The sequence below is a fragment of the Chelmon rostratus genome, chromosome 5 (assembly GCF_017976325.1).
Source record: "Chelmon rostratus isolate fCheRos1 chromosome 5, fCheRos1.pri, whole genome shotgun sequence".
NCBI classification, from domain to species: domain Eukaryota; kingdom Metazoa; phylum Chordata; class Actinopteri; order Chaetodontiformes; family Chaetodontidae; genus Chelmon; species Chelmon rostratus.
The window spans coordinates 9217098-9236126 of record NC_055662.1 but is presented as its reverse complement, the minus strand read 5'-3'; the positions used below and the strand labels follow the sequence as shown (position 1 = coordinate 9236126).

The 19029-nt window shown below is 41.7% G+C and overlaps 2 protein-coding genes across 2 annotated transcripts; both read right to left on the bottom strand.

Annotated features, from left to right (window-relative positions):
* Positions 1 to 3340: 3340 nt before the first annotated feature.
* On the bottom strand, positions 3341 to 8838 carry LOC121606635 (palmitoyltransferase ZDHHC12-B-like). The gene is made up of 5 exons (XM_041937080.1): positions 8487 to 8838; positions 7644 to 7777; positions 6772 to 6861; positions 5374 to 5540; positions 3341 to 4461 (listed from the first exon to the last, which is right to left on the bottom strand). Exons 1-5 carry the CDS (start codon positions 8596 to 8598, stop codon positions 4146 to 4148), a joined length of 819 nt encoding a protein of 272 aa, XP_041793014.1. The 5' UTR covers positions 8599 to 8838; the 3' UTR covers positions 3341 to 4145.
* Positions 8839 to 10360: 1522 nt separating this feature from the next.
* slc25a25a (solute carrier family 25 member 25a) lies at positions 10361 to 18829 on the bottom strand. Its single transcript, XM_041936693.1, has 10 exons — positions 18601 to 18829; positions 16617 to 16743; positions 16384 to 16471; positions 16181 to 16292; positions 14500 to 14658; positions 13467 to 13619; positions 13255 to 13362; positions 12995 to 13162; positions 12465 to 12615; positions 10361 to 11839 (listed from the first exon to the last, which is right to left on the bottom strand). The coding sequence occupies exons 1-10, from the start codon at positions 18760 to 18762 to the stop codon at positions 11655 to 11657; spliced, it is 1413 nt and encodes a 470-aa protein (XP_041792627.1). The 5' UTR covers positions 18763 to 18829; the 3' UTR covers positions 10361 to 11654.
* Positions 18830 to 19029: the final 200 nt, after the last annotated feature.

The following is a 19029-nucleotide window of genomic DNA, read 5'->3' as shown; positions in this document are numbered from 1 at the left end:
GGAAACGGGCAAACAGCTAGCAACAACACAAACAGGCGCACTGGACAAAATGTCAAACTCTTCCACGGAAAGAGATGAGATGATTTGTTAGTTGGAGCCCCTTATTGTTTGAAAACAGATCGCAGGCTAGGTGGTTAATTTTTGAAATCCAGAAAGCTGAACTCCTGAACCAAAAATCATTTCGCTATTTATATTGACCACCAACCCTTCAAGCCCCTGTATCGTCACTTTATCATCTGGAGCAGGAAAGATCTCACATGATTAACCCTTAAAGAAAGTTTCCCACCTTGGTCTTAATAGCACCAAACGGATGTTTCTGCAGCTTAATCGTTTTCAAACAGGACACTGCATACGATCCCATGGCTGATTTTGCTGACTGTTCTCACTGTCATCCAGCCAATCATTGATCAAATGACTAGGCAGCATCTTTTTTTGTTTTTAACAGAGCAAAGAAAGCGATTGTAGCCCTTTATACTCTCCATTTGTTCTGACTGTTCCTCTACCGTCACCTGCTCCTGCTATTACAGTTTATTTATGAGATTTGTCAGGTGAAATGTACAAACAGATAAAACTAATTTGATAGAGGATGCTTGAAGAGTTTTTTAACATTATCACCTCTTCTTTCCACATCTTTATTCCTTTTATAGTTTAATTTCAATGCTCCAATACTGGATAATTTGCTATGTACAAAATAGTCCAAACAAAACTTAAATTACAGTAGTACATTTTGTCAAGCACTGATAATGTTTGATTTGATTTAAGGTTGATGTTTGTTAAGAACTATCTTGGCTCTCAGTCAGTATTAGTGAACATTGTTCATTGCCAATCCAGTGTTTGTCTATTTGATGTCATAATTTTGGCCACTTTTCCTCTTGCTAGATTCCGTAATTTTGCAAATGTTGCATCTGATACACCAGTAGCGAGCTCTGCGTGTCTGTTAGCTGCCTTATGTTGCCTCGAAAATGTATAAAATGGTGACCGTCATACCTCTGAAAGTTAACACGTAATGCTGACTCACTTGTGCAGCAGTGCTGGCTGTCTCAGCTGCTGGTGCGTCCGTCGCAAACAGGCCATAATAATGTGATGTGATGAGAGGAAACGTTTCACAAATCATGACGACATAGAGTGACAAAGGAAAAGTACAACTAGAGTTGCCTCAGTCAACAACACTGACTGAAAGACACTTGATGGAAAATTTTAACAACACAACAAAAGGTTCAAATCAATACAAATGGCCATAGAGTTAAATCAACATTTCTGCTAGTCTCATCAAAAACCAAAGAATTACTTACAGTATTAGCTTCACCAAATTTGGTTTTATTACAGAGCTACTGTCTTGAATTGTAAGAGACCAGATAAGCAGATATATCAGTATCAGTACATATGTCAGCCAAATAATAATAAAAAAGCTTCACTAACCAGTTGTTAGAGATAGCTACACTAGCTTTGTAGCTACCTGGCTAAGCTTGCTCCTTTAGCAAAGTCACTGCTGAAGTTAATATGCTGATGCTAACTGCTACTAGTTTCATGCTAATCAAGTTCAGGTTCATTATTCCAACAGTGACAAAATATACAGTAGCTGAAATGAAGTTTCCTTTTTTCAAGATGTTGTCGTAAAATTAAATGTAGTTCTTCCAAGTTGACGAGGTGCCACTAATGAGCCGTTGTAGCCTCTTCATGCATCCTGTGTGTCGAGGGCAGATGCAGCTTGCTTTGTGGCCTTTGCTTATTGTATTCATTTCCAGTATTTGTCCCTCAGAGGTACAGTATGTGCTGCCCTTTCTATGCATCACTGTGACAGGCTTCGCCCACTGCCTTGACCAAACAAATGAAACAAGCTAACCCAATTTCTGGTTACAAGCCTTTTTTAAGATGTTAAATCCAACATGGAAATGTGTCATGTATTTGTTAAGTCATTCCCTCGTAGCAAAGATGTGCCCATCCACATATCAGTCTCCTCCTGACCCACTGTTTTCTGTTACAAGGGTAGAAGTGCATGGCACCGTGGTGAACTTGTGCACTAGAAATCATGTAATTGCTAGTGGTATAAAAGAAGCCATAGAGATTTTAATATAGCCATAATAGTAAGGAAATAAATGTATTTTGAATTTAGCAAATCATATTCTGTTATACTGAGCTCCAATGATGTCAGTCCAATAGAAGAAGAGGAAGAGGAGAGGCTGCAGGGACATACCTTGAAGATGCTCATTTTCAAGACCACAGCTGAGGGAGCTACTGGGCAATATATTAAAATAAGGCAGGGCACTTTAAAGAGTAACTTAACACTAAATGCACTTTTACGAGTTTGTGAATCACATGTGCAGTCATGTAACTGATCTACTCCCAGCCTTTAGTGATCAGTGCAACAGCAGAGAAATACTGAGAAAATATCTGTCATCTCAACCCAAGATAGTCTGTCACGCCATCTTGTGCTACATGACCTCCCAGTACAAGTACAACTCCAGTGTTTTGGCCTCCAGTGTAAAACAACCACATTGATTAAACTAATGATGGTCATGACTACTCTGAAAAGTAATCTGCCAAGATGGTTTAAAAAGTGTGTTAATTTGCATAACATATGACTTTAGAAATGTAATGTTAACCAGTTTTGATTTGATTGTCTCATACACCACTGCTACCGGCTTTTGTTTTGAAAGTGGATGGAGGTGTCTAATAAGATGACACAAGACTTCCAGGTGAAATCAAACGCATTAGCTCTCGTCTCAGAAGTTTGAGTTTGCACTCAGGGGCTTCAGATCATGGATGTATTCAGAGAGCTGGATGCAGCGCTGACGCTCAGCCTTGCTGCTACTTTGTCCCAGTGGCCACTCGTGGTACTGTGACGAAAAATACCCCAGCAGCCCAAAAAGTATTTTCCCAGTAGTTCGCCATTATAAAATCTAAATATACCTGTCAGAGCTGTAAGGGGTAAGGTGGGTGCTCTTAATTTGAGAGCATTTTTGAATATATGAAGAAGGCGCATTCAAGTTGTTAAGATGCTCTTTAAAGAAATCGTGCCGCTGTCTTGAAACTGAAAGGTTAAAAGTTCCGATCTCCTGAGAGGCCATTATATCTCCTCATGGCCACATGTTCTGCTGAAGTGTCCCTGAGTATGATACTGAACCCTCTGAACACACTTTGGACGAGATTGACAGCTGAATTATTAAAATGTAACAGGACAACTGGCCAGTGTTGAACTAGCTGCTGTAGCACTTTAAGTTTATGCTGCTGAATATTACATGTTACTTGTGTCAGTACTGTATTAATGTAAGTATGTGAAGCATCCTGACTAGGAATGTCAGTCTGTACAGATGTACTCTATAAACAACATGCATATCATCAATGTTTTAATGTACTCTTGTTGTCAATAAATACAAACAGAACAAATACAGTAAAAAATGTTTGTTAATATTTGGCTCTGTGTCAAGATTATCTCATAGTTAAATAATTTTTTAACAGTAAAAATAATTACTTAAAAACAAGTTACATAAAACCAAAGGCACAAAATATTCATTGGACAACACATAAAGGCAATTAGTGTTCTAATGGGTGGGGTCACCACTCTCATGAGGCAACAGCAGAAACATTTCCAGAAGAGAAAGTGGTGACCAGACCTGAGAAATCGATCAGAAGGACTGGCTTTTTTCTTTCTTTCAACAAGAAAAAGAAAACCTGAAGGAAAGCCTGAAAATTCTTTTCTTTTCTAACTGTTAAGGGAGAGTATGACACGCGTCAAAACACCTGAGTATACAGAAATACTTAGTATATACACAAGTACACAGTTACAGTTGGTGCTGATGGGAATTAGTTTTGGTATTAAACCTTTTTGACCTGATGAATGGTGCTAGATGAAAAGTCAGAGGATGACCGGTGATCACAATTCATTCTGAGGGGAACATGAATGTCTGGACAAAATGACAATCCATCCAATAGTTTTGAGATATTTCTGTCAGGACCAAAGTGATGAAAAAAAGAGACACTTCCATCTCTGGAGCCACACTCCAGTCAATGTATGGTCCAATCCAGTTGTACAGTGCTACCCAAAATAATTCAGATCTCTGCTTTTGAGGTTGAAACATGATTTCCTTCCCTTGAAAGTTGTGTCTGACCTTGTTCTGGATGGTCAGGTGTCACCTGGGTGGAGGTCAGACAGAATTTGGGGTGTTTCTGTTGTACATTTGCTCCCACACCACCGTCCTGCAGATGCAGAAGAAATCCCACAGGTTGCAGCAGACGCCACGGTCAAAAGGGTTCTCCTCATTTCCACAGTTCTTCAGGTAGGAGATCCTGTGACGTGACATGAACTCCCAGGTGGTGCAGTTGATGGAGACCAGGTAGAGGTGGCAGCCCAGCAGCAGCACCACCACAACAGAAAAAACACCAACAGTGCCCAGTGTCGCCAGCAGGAACCCGTTCACCCTGAACCACAGCTCCCAGGTGAGGCTGGGTGATATGCCAGACCTGAAAGATAAACGCTAGAGTTTAAGAGAAATACAACCGATGGTGATGTTTACGTTCAGGGATGTGCTCTGCCCTGAACCATGCCTGGCAGGCTGAGTGTCATGCCAAGCTATGTGCAGTACCCATCATTTACATCACCAGCAGTCATATGGTTATGTTCAGGTTTAGGTTATAGATGATATACATAGGACTACGATTTTTGGTTCTGAAGATTTAACACCCATCTATTCATGACAGGGTCGAGCATATTTATTGATTATTATTTACATTAAATTCATTGATATCAGAATTAAGTCTCAGCAATAGATGAAGAATTTGTTGGCAGTACATTGGCACAAACTAATCAAGCTGATCTTTGCGCTTGGTAAAACAAATATTCAAACACTGCACAAAAATGAGCTTGAACTGATACCCTTCGAACGGAAAGAGCGGTTACTACCTATCATGCAGAGCTATTGAAACCTGAAAATATGCATCCTTCACATCGATGGATGTGAAGCAACTCAGCATGTAGAAGGGCAGCACCTTCAGAAATTTGTTCAGCCCTCATAAATCCTGGGGAGCGAAACCCACCACTTTTATGGAATCGGAAAATAATGAGTGCCTGAGACTTGGCGGTATCGTTGATTGAGATCAGTCTCATCCCACTGCAAACTGCTGCTCTGCATCGCAACGTCTCTTTGGCTTGTAAAGCCAAAGTAAAGCCCCTGTTTACCCAACAAACAGAGATTGGTCTCTTCTCAAAATCATTCCTAATGTTGTAGAGATAAACCTTCAGAACAGAGACACTGTCACCATGTGATCATTTCTCACTGGCTCATAATTAGACAGCAAACAGAGGCTGCAAGTGTTGGACCATATAAGAACATTTCTCTTAAAGAGTACAAACGGGGAAGTGTTCAGCAGACATACAGAGCAATGTGAAGAGCCCACAGCAGAGCGAGCAGCTGCACCAGCAGGTAGACGATGAACCAGCGGTGGTTTCTCTCTCCCACACAGTTCTCGATCCAGGGACAGTGGTGGTCGAAGCGGCGGACACAGCATTTGCACGTCTGACAGTGCTTCGCTCTCATTGGCTGCTGCTTGAAAGAGAGTTAGAGAGAGCAAGAGAAAGACAGGTGCTATTTTAACTGGAAAAAAAGCTAAACAACTCTTTCAGGTCTTTCAGGTCAATGTGGGTTGACTACACTCAGTATTGTGCCTGAACACATCCTGTGGAGGCAGCAGGGTTTCTGCAATTTAAACTGAAGAGCTTTTTAATACCACACAGAATGCAATTTATGTAATTCCTCTTTCACAATCATACTAGCCAAAGTATTAAAAGACAATGCCTAGAATGGTTTATTATTATGTTACATTTCTTTCAGTAGTTCCCTGTTTTGCACAGCGTTCCAACTTTTTGGAATTGGGGCTGTGAAATCAACACTGGCCCATTATGAGAGGATGAGCTTCCTGATGGTGCTGTCTGAGAAAAAAAAAAAGGACTGAACTGCCTCCTGCCGCAAAATCCACTGTTAAAATAGTTCCACGTTTAGTGTAGAATGTCTCATGGCAGCCAAAACACTTCATGACTAACATTACTGCTGGGAATCAAGAGGAAATATTTTAGACTCTTCTTAATTCAGTTTCAGATATTTCAATAACTTTAATAGCCTTTTAATTTTTTTTTTAACTCTTCAAGACCTGCAGAGACCCTGAGACACTGATGGAGAACTGAAGCTCTTTCTACAATGGTGATGTGCTGCTTCTGCTACGCAGCCTGTGTACACGGACAAGGTCTTTAAAACCACTATGTGCAGAATTTGAAAATGTTTATTTGGTAGTAACACATGTACAAATTCATAGTTTTTTTTCAGTCTTAAAAGACCAAGTCGGCACTTTAACCTCTCACAAGTGTGACTCACACCTCAAGTAACACTTTTGACATCTCATATGACAACTGTTTCAAAAAGATCTGTATTAAATGCATGATGTTGCCTCTGGGATTTGGTGTGTTTTACTGTGATTATGCTGATCTGAGTCATCATGCAACAGGGTAACAAGACGTTCCAAAACAGTGTTGTCTGACTGTAATTTTGCCAAAGTTGCATAATTGTTGCAAGCCACTACAAAAATAAATGAATCAAAATCCAATAGAAATAGAAACACATCAAGAGAATATCAGATGTGTGTCACAAGTGTTGAAAACACAGCAAAGAGAAAAAGAAAATATGATACTAACATGTGACTGCAAGCACTTGTTGAGAAAGCACACATGCCAATGACTAACAAGAAGACAGAGTGAGTTGGCAGCTGGAAGCAGCTGGTTACCTGCAGCAGGCAGTATCCGCAGCGCCGCAGCCGAGGGGTCGAAGACTGAGAAATCATCGACTCCATTTCCTCGCTTGAACCCTGAACGCCCTGCGCAACACAAGCTGATGTGGGTCACACATGTACATGTACGCACATGCCATCCACTGCAACCTTGACTTAAAGGGCTATGCATGTTTTAGTCTGTTTAATTTAATTTAATTTTTTAATTTTATTCACTCTAGTAATCCCAAACTGGGAAATTAGTCTCTGCATTTCACCCATCGCTGATTTACTGAAACACACACATGCACATGCAACATGCAGTGAGACACACAGGAGCAGTGGGCTGCCGCATCAGGCGCCCGGGGGAGCATATTGGGGGGTTAAGTGCCTTGCTCAAGGGCACATCAGCCGGCTAATGGAGGGGGGGAATGAATACTCCACCACACCCAAGTTTCTCTGCCAGTCCGGTGGGGGGAATCAAACTGGCGACCCTCCGGTCACAAGCTGCTTCTCCAACCTCTAGGCCACGGCTGCCCCCAATCACATACACTCACACCAATGCTGACAATTTCTTATAGTACAGTATAGGTTTCTGGATCAATACCTATCAGCTAGGCAGCTACTGGTTAACATACATTTCGGTACTCTATGACAATCACCTTACACAGACTTTAAAACATGTGACAGTGTGACAAAGTCCCATTTTTCTTGCACTTGTTGCCTTATCATTGCCACATCATGTAGTTGAAAGCACAGAGTGATTTTATATGCTGGTGGAAAGCTCACGCTTTTGAGGCTTGGGAGTGAGCTGCTGAACAGTAACCACTGTAGTGCAATTTATGTGACTGCTTGGTTTTTGTGGTCTGGGCGTTGTTAGTTGATCTCACCTGGACAGTGTCAGTGAGAACGAAGCCAGGGTCCATTAAAGAAACAGCGAAATATAACAACACTGACATCACGACCAGGAGCAGGAAAAGAGCCGGCAGCAGCAGCTCCCCTCGCTCCTCACACTTCCGCAAATCTGCACACACACACAACAATGGAGCTTAACTAGTCCAGCCAAATAAATTGTTTTCTCAGGCCCTTGGTAAAATATTAAAGGGGCCCTCCACCAATTTTACCTCTTATTAGTAATTTTACATCGCAGTCATATGTGTCTTCTGTGCCTTTGAAGAGAGTTTTCAAAAGTCTGAAAAATGACCCTGATTGCATCTAATGAATGACACTTGCATTATGAAAATGTAGGATCCTGTGTAACCAGGATGCCTTGGCCTCTGCTGGTAATTCTGTCTCTTTAAAGTCCTCTGCCTTTACAGAGGTGCAATACTACATCACTGAAGTATCCATTTGATATTAAAACATAATCTGCAACCAACTGTTCTTTCATTCTGTTCCTTTATTTACAGACAAACAACATGGAGCATAAATCATATCCAAATAAGATGTATTCTGAGGTAGTTTTAAGGACATCCTAATATATCTTCAGTAATGTTTTCTAAATTTGAACAACAACAGTGGGGAACCTGCATGGGTGAGGGAACCTGGAGCTTCACAGGGAGTCCTGGAACAAATCAATCTCTATCTACTCTACGATTTACCTTTGTCCTAATGTAGCCAAGTGCACATGTTGCTTTGGCTACATTAAATCTGTGCCTGGGGTTTCAGATATTGTAACCTTCCTCCGGCGGCACTGATCAAGTACAAAGTTGTCCAACTTTGAATTAACTTACCGGTGTTGTGCAGGAACAGTATGAGGGTTACGGCCCAGGTCAGGAGGGTGTGTGTGGCCCGGACCAGAAACCCGCTCCGAAACATGTTCCGCACCATTTCAACGTTTTTCATCAGCACCGCTGCTGACTAGCTACCTGCTTAGCCTCGTTGGCATTTTTTAACATCATAGCTAGGGAGGTTAACGTTACGAAATAAAATACATACGAAAACGTTTTACGTTTCAACTATGCTAGGGCATAGATATGGAATTTATACAGTAAAGTCATGCCGCTAGTTTACAGTACTAAATGTGAGTTTTTAAAATATTTTCTTCGTCTGGCTACACTTGTCTACCCTGTTGTTGCCGCTTCCTTGTTTTGATACGGGCAGCTGCGTAGGACAATCTACGCGAATGACCACTGTCCGAAAAAGTCGAAGGAACTATGGTAATAGTAACCTTACGTAAACGGCAACAAAGACATTGAACAAATCTGTTTACTGTCCAGTGTGTAATCCTACCACGTTAAAGTATGTGCTGTTTTTTGTTTTGCATTAATTCTAGTCCTAGTCTAGTCTAGTCATGTAATCTCCACAATGTCAGAATGTACTAAATTCTCAAGGTCACAAAATATTCATATAGATGTACAGAATAGACAGAAATTTGTGTTGTCTTTTCTCTCTTCTATGCCCAAAAGAAGACTTCCTGAAGCTTCTGGGAACTGCTGATTACTTGATGAGGTATTACTCTGCAGACAATTAATGTTTCACTTGTTTCAAACAAAACATTTGAAAGAGGATTTTTTTCAGTTCATTTAACTAAATTTGTATTTGTGTAACACTGTGTGATTCCATGTGATCCAGTGGATGACACAAATACAGCTTGAAACAGCTTGAGGTATAGTAGAACTATTGTAAACCTCTTATATAACTCCAAAAGCCTCCTCCACCTCACTGTGTGCATGTGAAGGCTAGGGCACTGTTCAAGTATTTTAAACGCAGCTCTAAAGATGAACCTTGATTACAAACCAGTTCTTCAGTAGCTTAAGCTCTTTTCATGTCATAGTAGGTGGGTGGTAGAAATAAGAAGATGCGGTTAACAACTGGCAAACATTCACATCACTGAGACAGTCCTGTGAGGGTTAAAATAATGTGCATTGACAATGTAGCACTATATTAATTAAAAGTGGCTTTCAAATGAACAGCGTTGTTTGGCTGATGTGAGTCATCCCTATTTGCTTGGTTTTCAGGCACTTCCATTTTGGAGTTTTAAGACAAATCAGTTTCTTAGTTGTAATTATTGTAAGCCAACTGAAACTCAGTTGGGCCAATGCAGATATCAGTGTTTTAGACATTCAAATTTAATTCAAAAGATTCAATAACAATATATCAATTTGTAATAATTTGTCCATAAATTACTACATACCATAAACAGAAAATATGAACAAAACATCCTAAAATCTCTTGTTCTGAATAGGACATTTTGCAGTTCAAAAATTAACTTGTGTTCTCTGGTGGACAAACTCTAATGGAAAAACTGTTTCTAAATGTCCTCAAACCTTATTTGGCATTTTAAAAAATTTCTTGTTACTGGGTTATTGGCCGACATAAACACGAAAACTGACGTATCTAGCTTCTTTCTTGGCTCTCTTGACTTAAATGTGGGAAAAATATGTCCTAAAAGAAACAGTCATATGTCCAAACTTTCAGTACATAACAGAGAGCAGAGAACCTCATATTTTATATCCAACTAAAAACGACAGCAGCTGATTTCTCTGGTCTGTGACATTGATCTGCTCTGTACAGAATTGGACAAAAGCCATACACCTCTCTATGTAATTCTGTACAAAAAGAAATCCAAGACTCAGAATTACAAGAATTTGCATTTATTTGCATCAAAATGGTCCATTAAAATAATACTAAAACTCATTCTTTACAGAATAATTACATTTTAATACCTGGATTGATATGACATTCATTCAGATGCCCCTCCAGCATTGATTAAAGTGCATTATGTCGCTCATCTTCTTCAAGCCCTTGTCTTTGAGAATAAATGTTGTGAACTGAAAAAAACAAAAAAACAAAAAACAAACCATGTGTGCTCCTCTGTGAATTAACCAATAATCTGCCCTTAAACCTGAGGTGAAACATTAAGACATTTATACCTTTAAAAGGGCAAAAAAAACACACATTAACAGACATGATCTGAAGCTATTTGCACAAACAACAAAGTTATTTTTCAGTTGCTCAAACACCAGCTGCATTGACTCATGAGTACAAACTCCAGCTCTCTTTTCAACATATCACCAGACAACTACATTTAGTGTTTGATAGCCACATGTTAAGGCTGTTGTCTGGCATTAGTTTCTCCACCCTGAATGTAGTCACACTGCATTTTAAAACTGTTATCAAATTGCACATTTGGCTCTTCAGACAGGAAACACGCAGTGTTATACCCTCACTCTCTTCTAGGCAATAAAAACAATAAATACAGGATGGATGGAAATAAATACTCCATAGTCATTCACTCATTCAGGACACGGGTGGCAAGAGATCAAACTCACATGTGCAAAATCCTCTCATTTAGCAACCCCATCATTTCTTCCTACGGGCAGAAGTCAAAATTTCTTTAAGAGCTTATTAATGCTATAACTGCCTCGTAAAGGAGAGTAATTATCAGTAGGGTAACTGAACAAGAGCGCTGGTGATGCACATTTTACTCACTTGCAAAACTTGCAATGTCACACCAACATGAAAAACAAAAAAAACCTGACATTTGCTCAGGCACCAAAACACAAGATGGTAGGAAGAGCAAGAGCAGTTGGTCCTTGATCTACAGTCACTCACATTCCTCATGTTTCAGCTCTCAACACAACGTCTTTAAAACATAAATAGCAGCAGTCACAATCCTGACAACCTGAGCTCACAGAGTCCATATCCTCCAGCTTGGCCATTCCAACATTCGGTGTCCTTTCTCGTCTTTCATCAGCTGACATTCACAGAATGAGACGACTCTACGAACCCCCAGAGGGGCCATAAGGTCCCTGGGATTCCCTAGCATTAACCCTAGGAGGGAGGGAGGGAGGGAGGGAGAGAGAGCGAGAGGGGTGGTGGTAGTGGTGGGGTGCTTGGTGGGAGCGGGTGAGGGTCACATGTCACATTCAAGTTGCGTGACAATGAGAGGGTGAGTTTCAGCGCGACGTCACTCCCAGCTGTGTTTTCAGGTGCTCGTACACAACGTAGCTAATGCTGACGGCGGGGATGACTTTGAGGAAGTTGGGGGCCAGGCCTCTGTAGAGCCCCCTCGGGCCTTCGGTCTGCAATATCTGCCTGAAGAGGCTGGTCATTGTAACCTCCTGGCAGCCCTCTGTCGCAGCTGGAAAGATAAAACAATGAACGGTTACACTTTGATGACGTGAGAAGTATTACTGTGACAAAATAAATGTGTGAAAAGAGTAGGAGCCTCCTTGTTAGACCTTGTTTGTGTGCGACAATCAGCTGATTGTCACAAAAGAACCAACCAGCAATTTAAAGTAATTTTCAAGCAAAAATGGGTCAATCAGGTCAATATCTGCCTTTTCATTGTGCAAAACAATTGTTAATTCATGTCATCGACCGCTGATATGAATCTCCCTCTCTGGCCAGTTATGAAGGTTATTAACCCATACCACAGAAACATTAAAATAGGTGTGGTCCTTGAAGGAGCTGCTACTAAAAGACACTTTACCTCTTTATTTCAAATGAATGTGAACCATGTTGGTCTAAAAACACATTTAGTGTTTTTCTACCTCAAGAATATGACAGTTTTCTAGTTAAAAACATTTTCCAGCTAAGAAATCGTATTGAGACATTAATCTACTCAATAACTTAATTGCGTCTGCTAAGTCAGTATCTGTGTTAAAATATTCACTAGTTTAGTTGAAGCCCATATTGTACAGCAGTCAGATTCATGCTGACAGAAGGATCAGAGATGTGTAGTACTGCGGGAGCAGAGGTCTCACCTTGTGCTTGCATGCGTGTGCGGACCAGAGCCAGAGGATAACTGGCTAGTTGACCGCAGGTGCTGGACACGGTGCCACAGGCCAGCAGGACAAACACACCGGGGTCAGCGCTGTTGGCGCCGTACTGCTGCAGGTAGCTGTTCTTCAGTGTCTGAGGAGGGAAACCGAGGAGATGAGAAAAAGTTCTCCGTCAGTGACTCAATACAACCTCTTGGCATCTTAAAATATCGCCCGAACACGAACTCCTTTTTCTTGCCAAACATAAAACAGTGTTTGCTTTCACACTTGTACCTTATCAGTGTGCCGCTAAAAGGCAGGTAAAACTACAAATGTGGTGAATTTATAGCTGAAATGTTGAACATTCTTGCCCTGATGAGGTGTTGAGGTATGAAGAAAGGTACGTGCTTTGTTTATTGGTTGGGTGATAAAATAAAAAACTGATACTGTCAAGGCTAAAGAAAGGGAGAAAAGTAAAAATAACCCCACTGCGGCTTCACAGGATAACAGCCTGTGCAACAGTGACTGCTCACCTCGTACACTGCCAGGTCGATGCCTGCGTAGGGGATGATGCCCAACATGTTGGGGACGTAGCCTTTATAAAACGCTCCAAGTCCTTCTCTCCTGAGAAGCTGCTTGGCACAGTCTGAGATACCAGAGTACTGACCGGTCGTCCGCAGAGCAAGACGAGTTTTTAGGACCTGGGGACAGATTCGGTAAAAAAAAAAAAGTTCAATACGGTTTCCTGAGACCCATTCATTTCCAGAGTGGGTGTAATTAAGCTGATAATCACCTCCATGGGGTAGATGGTGCTCTGGGCGATCACTCCAGCCATAGATCCAGCAACAAACCGCTCCAAGATGCTCAGAGTCTCCTTATCACTGCCAATTAAACGTTTAATCTGGAGAGGCCAATTGAAATGGAAAATACATGAGTTAATGGACACTCAAGAACAAGACACATAAATTACACATTTGAAGTACAGTACAGAGTCCTTTGTCATACCTGCTCGTATGCCATGAACTTGAGGGCCGACTCAGGGGCAATTTTGATGATGTTCACGCCATTGCCTCGCCACAATGACCTCATACCACCCTCTTTGATCATCTGCATCAGCCCAGTCATGATGCACATATTGTTTGTTCGGGATCCATAAACCTGACAAGGAAGAAGAAGGCAATAAGATATAATCAATGAGATGGAAATCTTTGACAAAAACAGCTCTAAGCTTCTGTCGGCACTGGCAGGGAACAAACTACTACTTGGAGGTTGAATCAGACACCTGCCATGTAGGTCAGGACTTTTGACCCAAAAATGAGTCCAAGTAGGTTTGTTTAATTAATTGATGGGAAAATAACCAAAAGCATAGAATTCCTTGTCGGTAGAGCTCAAAGTCGACTTTCAACCTGGCAAGTGACGCAAATAAGGGCCATTGACACAGTTTCTGAACGTGCAGTGAGACCTTCATCCCGCTGATGATGGTGGTGGTGATTACGCGGATGAGGGTGTGACGACTGCATGTGAGCCATCATTGGTCAGCACTGTAGCCTGGTTATGACACATAGTCGGCCCCTGGACTCTGGCCCCTCACTGTGACATCCTGTCTATCAAACATTAACTTGTTTATGGCTCTTGGGTAACTTGATCTTGAGCAATTTCTTTCAAGTTTCTTCTTGACTAACCTGCCACCTGCTTTTATGGACATTGTGGCCTCAGGGAGAATCTCATTAACATTTCCTTATATAAAATGCTATTTTAAGAGGTAAAAAGACTTGGGTAGGTTTTAACACAATGTACATTATGCCTTGGTGGCTAAGCAAAACAGACTGATAACTGGGTCACGTCACCCACCTCCCTTGCAAACAGTTAGATAAGTTTCCACAACTTCCCCCACACACTTGTCCTGTTCCCAAACTCCCAAAGAGCTGGTGACTCACATCAGAGTTCCCATAGTTACCAAACTTCATGCAGTTTTCAGTTCAAGTAAAACTTTGTGATTTAAAGTGTGATTTATTCAAGCTTGATTTGGTTAGCTTACCTGCATCATGACTTTGAGTCTGTCCAGGGGCGCGGTGCAGGTCCTTGAAACAGCTCCAGCTCCTCCACCAGCAACCAGGTGCCTCCACCACATCCCAGTCTGCTTCTCCTCTATGGTGAACTCATCAGGAACCATCAGGTTCTCACCCACATCGAAAATCTACCAAGGGGAGATACATGAAATTGTTTGGCACAGAGTAGAACTTTTTTACTTTGGGAAGACACAATAAAGATAATAGACTAGAACTACTGTCAGAGAGGCACAGAAAACTGCAGCTCTGCACATTGTACTTGTTAGCTGCACATGGCAGCAGGCTTGTGACATGGCTGAATATGCGTCACCGGGTGCCCCTGCCACAGGGGCACACGGTCAAACTGTCATTGAACACCAGGTCTGTTTTCACACACCGCAGTGAAGGTCAAGATTTTAACTGATTTCAGTGGTTAATCATGGTCACACTGCACCGCTCTGCCTGTGTAGTCTCATTAAAAGTATGGCTCAAATTTCAGAGGCAGTGAGCACATGTTCTGAAATGATCCAGGTCAAGAGCAGAAAGAGGACATGGGTTACCACTGGATCTGTCTAAACCTGTAGCTGTGGATGCCTGCCAACTCTGGTCCCCTTTAACAGGGGCCTGAATTTAAAAACTTATTAAAAGTCATTTTACAGGCAGAAATAGACATTTAACACCATGAAAATGCAAATACAAGTTATTCTCACTGAGATGAACAACAGACTCATTTCTTAATATTCTTCATTTTTTTGTATTTTTCATTCACCATCACTATGTAATGTTATTGAGTTGATAAAAACAGCCCATTTATTGCCCTACCCTAATTAGAAAACATCAGCAGCCTCCTCATCATAAATGGCTGGTAGAACATTTCAGTGTCGCTCAGGGACACTCTGGTCCGGTTGTGGGGATTGAACGCGTGACCACACAGACCATTAAACATCAGATACTTTGAAAACTCAAATGATCCAGCAGGTCATGTTTCATCAGTAATTTGGCTGTGTTTTGCTTGGCCTCCCAGGAGGGGTATCTCCAGCTCTATTCTTGGCCCTGGATCGCCCTGTCAGTGTGTCCTCTGTGCAAAGTTGGCCAGGCTGGTAGGCTGTTTGACTCATTATATGGTAACTGAAATACTTGAAATCATTTGTACAACCACCCAGCAGGAGCTGTGCTACATTACTTGAGTCTCCACCTGCTCTGACTGACCGCTGCTGCCTTTTACATAACAGCTAGACAAACTGATAAATCCTTCCGACATAATCCTCCCGGAATGAGACCAATTCCTTTCATAGCCTAACAGAGCTTAATTGCTGACGCACAACTTGTGCTGGTGAAGCCTTTCAGCTAATTTGCTTTTCAATTGACCTGTTTTTTCCAGACAAGACAAAAGGTGAAACACCCTGTGCACTTTGAATAGCTTCGGCCTGAGTTATACCATTATCAGATGCCCTGATACCATTATGAGATCCAAGATTGGGTGAAAATGGGACATCTGAAATTTTACACTATAGTAACCTCTGATACCAACAGTGGAATTGTGTAGTTCTGTCAACATTAATTTAGATTTGTCAAACTATGACTCACATTCTTCCTGTTTGGGTTATTTCTAATTGTTAATTCTAATACAGCTCAGCTACATCTGTTCTAGTTACATCAGACTGAACTAACCGTGGAGTGTTTCCAGTAGAGGATGATCTCAGGAATGTTCTCCGTCTTCTCCACCATTGGGTAGTTGCTCCAGTCTTCACTGCTGATAGTTATCATTCCATTCTTATCCATGCTTTAGAAAAGATAAAAACAAAAGTAAGACATTGAGCCCCTTGATCAAATAATCCACGACTGCAGTGGGTGAAATGGATGAATGAAATTACCTCTTAAGGGCTTTTTCCGCATGCTGCGGGGAAATATGCACACCAAGATCCCAAAGAGACTGCATGAACTCCTTAGGATCAACGCGGCCTTAAAAGGAAACAAAGATACATTGTAAGGCAAAGTCTTTCATACTGGAGGTGAACTACCAACAAAGTGAAAGATGAAACCATCCAAGCACTGTCATCTGCAACAAAATGGAAATCTCAGCTCATCCGGGGTAGCAGCCTCATACCTGCATTCTTCCTGTCGATGCTTTTCACCACAAGCTTCAGGTCTTTTTCATAGTCTTGCAGATAGTGAACAAACTCCTCAAAATCCAGCTGTCCATCTGAGTTATTTTCTTCCCTTTTTAGGGTTTTCTGAAAAAAAAGACATGCATAAGAGGACAGTAGGGTTTGAATAGGGTGAGGATTGTTGGAGGACTAAGAATTACATTTCATTGATGCAAATCCAGTGTGGTATATGAGTTTTTAGTTAGTAGTTTCAGGAACAACTGCAGATGACATCTTGCAGAGGAGCCATGTGCACTGACTCAGTAAAACAATTTAACAGTCGCTTACGAAACAGGTACAGCAAGTTCTGAAAGGTACAGCAAGTTCTGAAATGTCCTCTGTCCAAATGCCAACCCGGCAGTCCTGAAAACCACTGGAGAGTTCAGTGATGCACCGGCTTGAGTTTCATCATGACCCCACAGGACAGCATTACGACCTATTTGCTAAGCTAGAGGGCTCTTGGCAGTCTTGAATGACTGGTATGACGCCCGTTTATCCAAGAGCAAGGGAATTAGGTTGTAACACTTCGGTCTATTTTTGACCTCAGCTGCAGGTCGACCCACCAACTGCTTTAATCCAGTCGAAGCTCAAAGCACCTGAAGAAGACGCTGGCAGTCCTCCAGTCTGCTGGCCAGGGCTGATACCTGACCCCTTGCCGACAGTCAGTGCAGGCATATGACCAACACCCAATGATGATACTCTGCATATATTCTGCTCTCCCCTGCAGCTCACACCAAACTACTTGCACACATGCATAAATGTGACTTACAGCATGGCTAAAACGGGAATGCAATGTCACAAGCTTTGAGAATTTACATCATGCCACTTCTGTACTAAGGTATATGTTTGGTCAGTCTGTGTACTTCTACTGCCCTTTTCTGAAGTCTGAAATCCCAGAGAGCAAGCCAGAAACTGTTGCAGCTGCCACACTGACAAATGGGGCAGCTGACTTTGCTGGGGGTATACGATGCAAACTGAAGAGGTCACAACCAAATAAATGATGGTAACTGAATGTTCATGCATTTCCATCAGCTCATGAAGAAGAATGTGAACTTCAGCTGAGCGCAAGAACAGAAAATTCAAAGTCTGATCAGTCAGTGTCCAAGTAATTACAGGTGTTCTAGTTTCAGCAAGGTGCGTGTGTTGGTAGCAAGATTAGACTTAATTAGTTCCCATAGGCAAAATTTGCATGTTAGCAGGGCAGTCTAAAGAGCCAGACAACAGATATAATGAACAAATGAGAAATTAAAGAAATGCCATCCAAAAGATATATCTATATAAATAGATGGATATAGCCGTTTAAAACTGTATGTGCAAAGTAATGAGTCCAGTGATGCAATGCTGAACAATTCCAGTCATTTCAATTTTTCAACTTTTTTAAACGGATACTCTCATTTGTGCAGTTGACGCTGTTTTACAATTACTGATTTTTAAAACCGTCTTTCAGAGACTGATTCATCCGATATGAGCTGTCTAAGGGAGCGGCTGACTTTGGCGGCACATACAGACATCGGCTACTTCCTAGATCCTGAGACAGCATATCACAAATTCCTTTTTACGGTGGATTTCCCCAGTGAACTGAATGATACTGTCTGTAGCGCCGCTCGCGCCTGAACTTCATTTTTTATGAACGGAAAACAGTTTAGAAGGACAAAATGAATTAGATTTTAAATAAACCACGCTTACATCAAACATTGAATCAATAATTACAGCAAAGTCTTTCACAAGAATCTGAAACGCTATCGTGGCGACTTTACTGGAAGCCGGTCAGCTTTGCGGCCTAGTCGTAAGGCTTTTTACAACCACACGCTAATTCTTTCGGCGCCCGGAAAGAAAGGATTTAGTGACGGCCAAAGTAATGAGATTTACAGAAGTAGGGGACTGCTGATGCTAAACATAATGTTCTTTGATATATAACGCAATAAAAAGTTACAGTTCCCTTACCTTTCGCCATCTCTGGTAGGTGGAAAACTCCTGGGACGGCAGAAACACGCTCAATTTGTTAAAGAGAGACTTCAATTCTGACGGTAGTCCGTTAGACTCAAAGTATTCCACTTCAATCGGGTCCGAGTTAGACACAGGGACGTAAAGGCACAGGCCGAGCATGTTTGGCTGCGGACAATTTAAAATAAACTACAATAAATAAATAAATAGCACACCAGCGTGTCCCTTCTTCGCGGTGTAATACTGATATGCCGGTAAGGAAACGCCGGTTTCTAAAGAATGACAAGAGGTCACGCCCCGTCCAGGAATAGCTCGACGTCATTGGCTGTTCAAGATGTCCCGCCGGCAAGATGTCGTACTTTTTACTACTGACCAATCACTGAGGTCGCCCATTGAAGGCTCGGTTCGGTCCCGCCTTCTTCCTGCGTA

Coding starts and splice junctions, on each gene's coding strand:
- LOC121606635 (XM_041937080.1), bottom strand. CDS start 8,598: ATGAAAAACGTTGAAATGGTGCGGAACATGTTTCGGAGCGGGTTTCTG. Junction 6,862..7,643: donor TTCTCACTGACACTGTCCAG/GTGAGATCAACT, acceptor TGTGTTGCGCAG/GGCGTTCAGGGTTCAAGCGA. Junction 4,462..5,373: donor TGGGCTCTTCACATTGCTCT/GTATGTCTGCTG, acceptor TTTATCTTTCAG/GTCTGGCATATCACCCAGCC.
- slc25a25a (XM_041936693.1), bottom strand. CDS start 18,762: ATGCTCGGCCTGTGCCTTTACGTCCCTGTGTCTAACTCGGACCCGATT. Junction 16,472..16,616: donor CATCGACAGGAAGAATGCAG/GTATGAGGCTGC, acceptor TTTCCTTTTAAG/GCCGCGTTGATCCTAAGGAG. Junction 13,163..13,254: donor GCACCATCTACCCCATGGAG/GTGATTATCAGC, acceptor ATCTGTCCCCAG/GTCCTAAAAACTCGTCTTGC.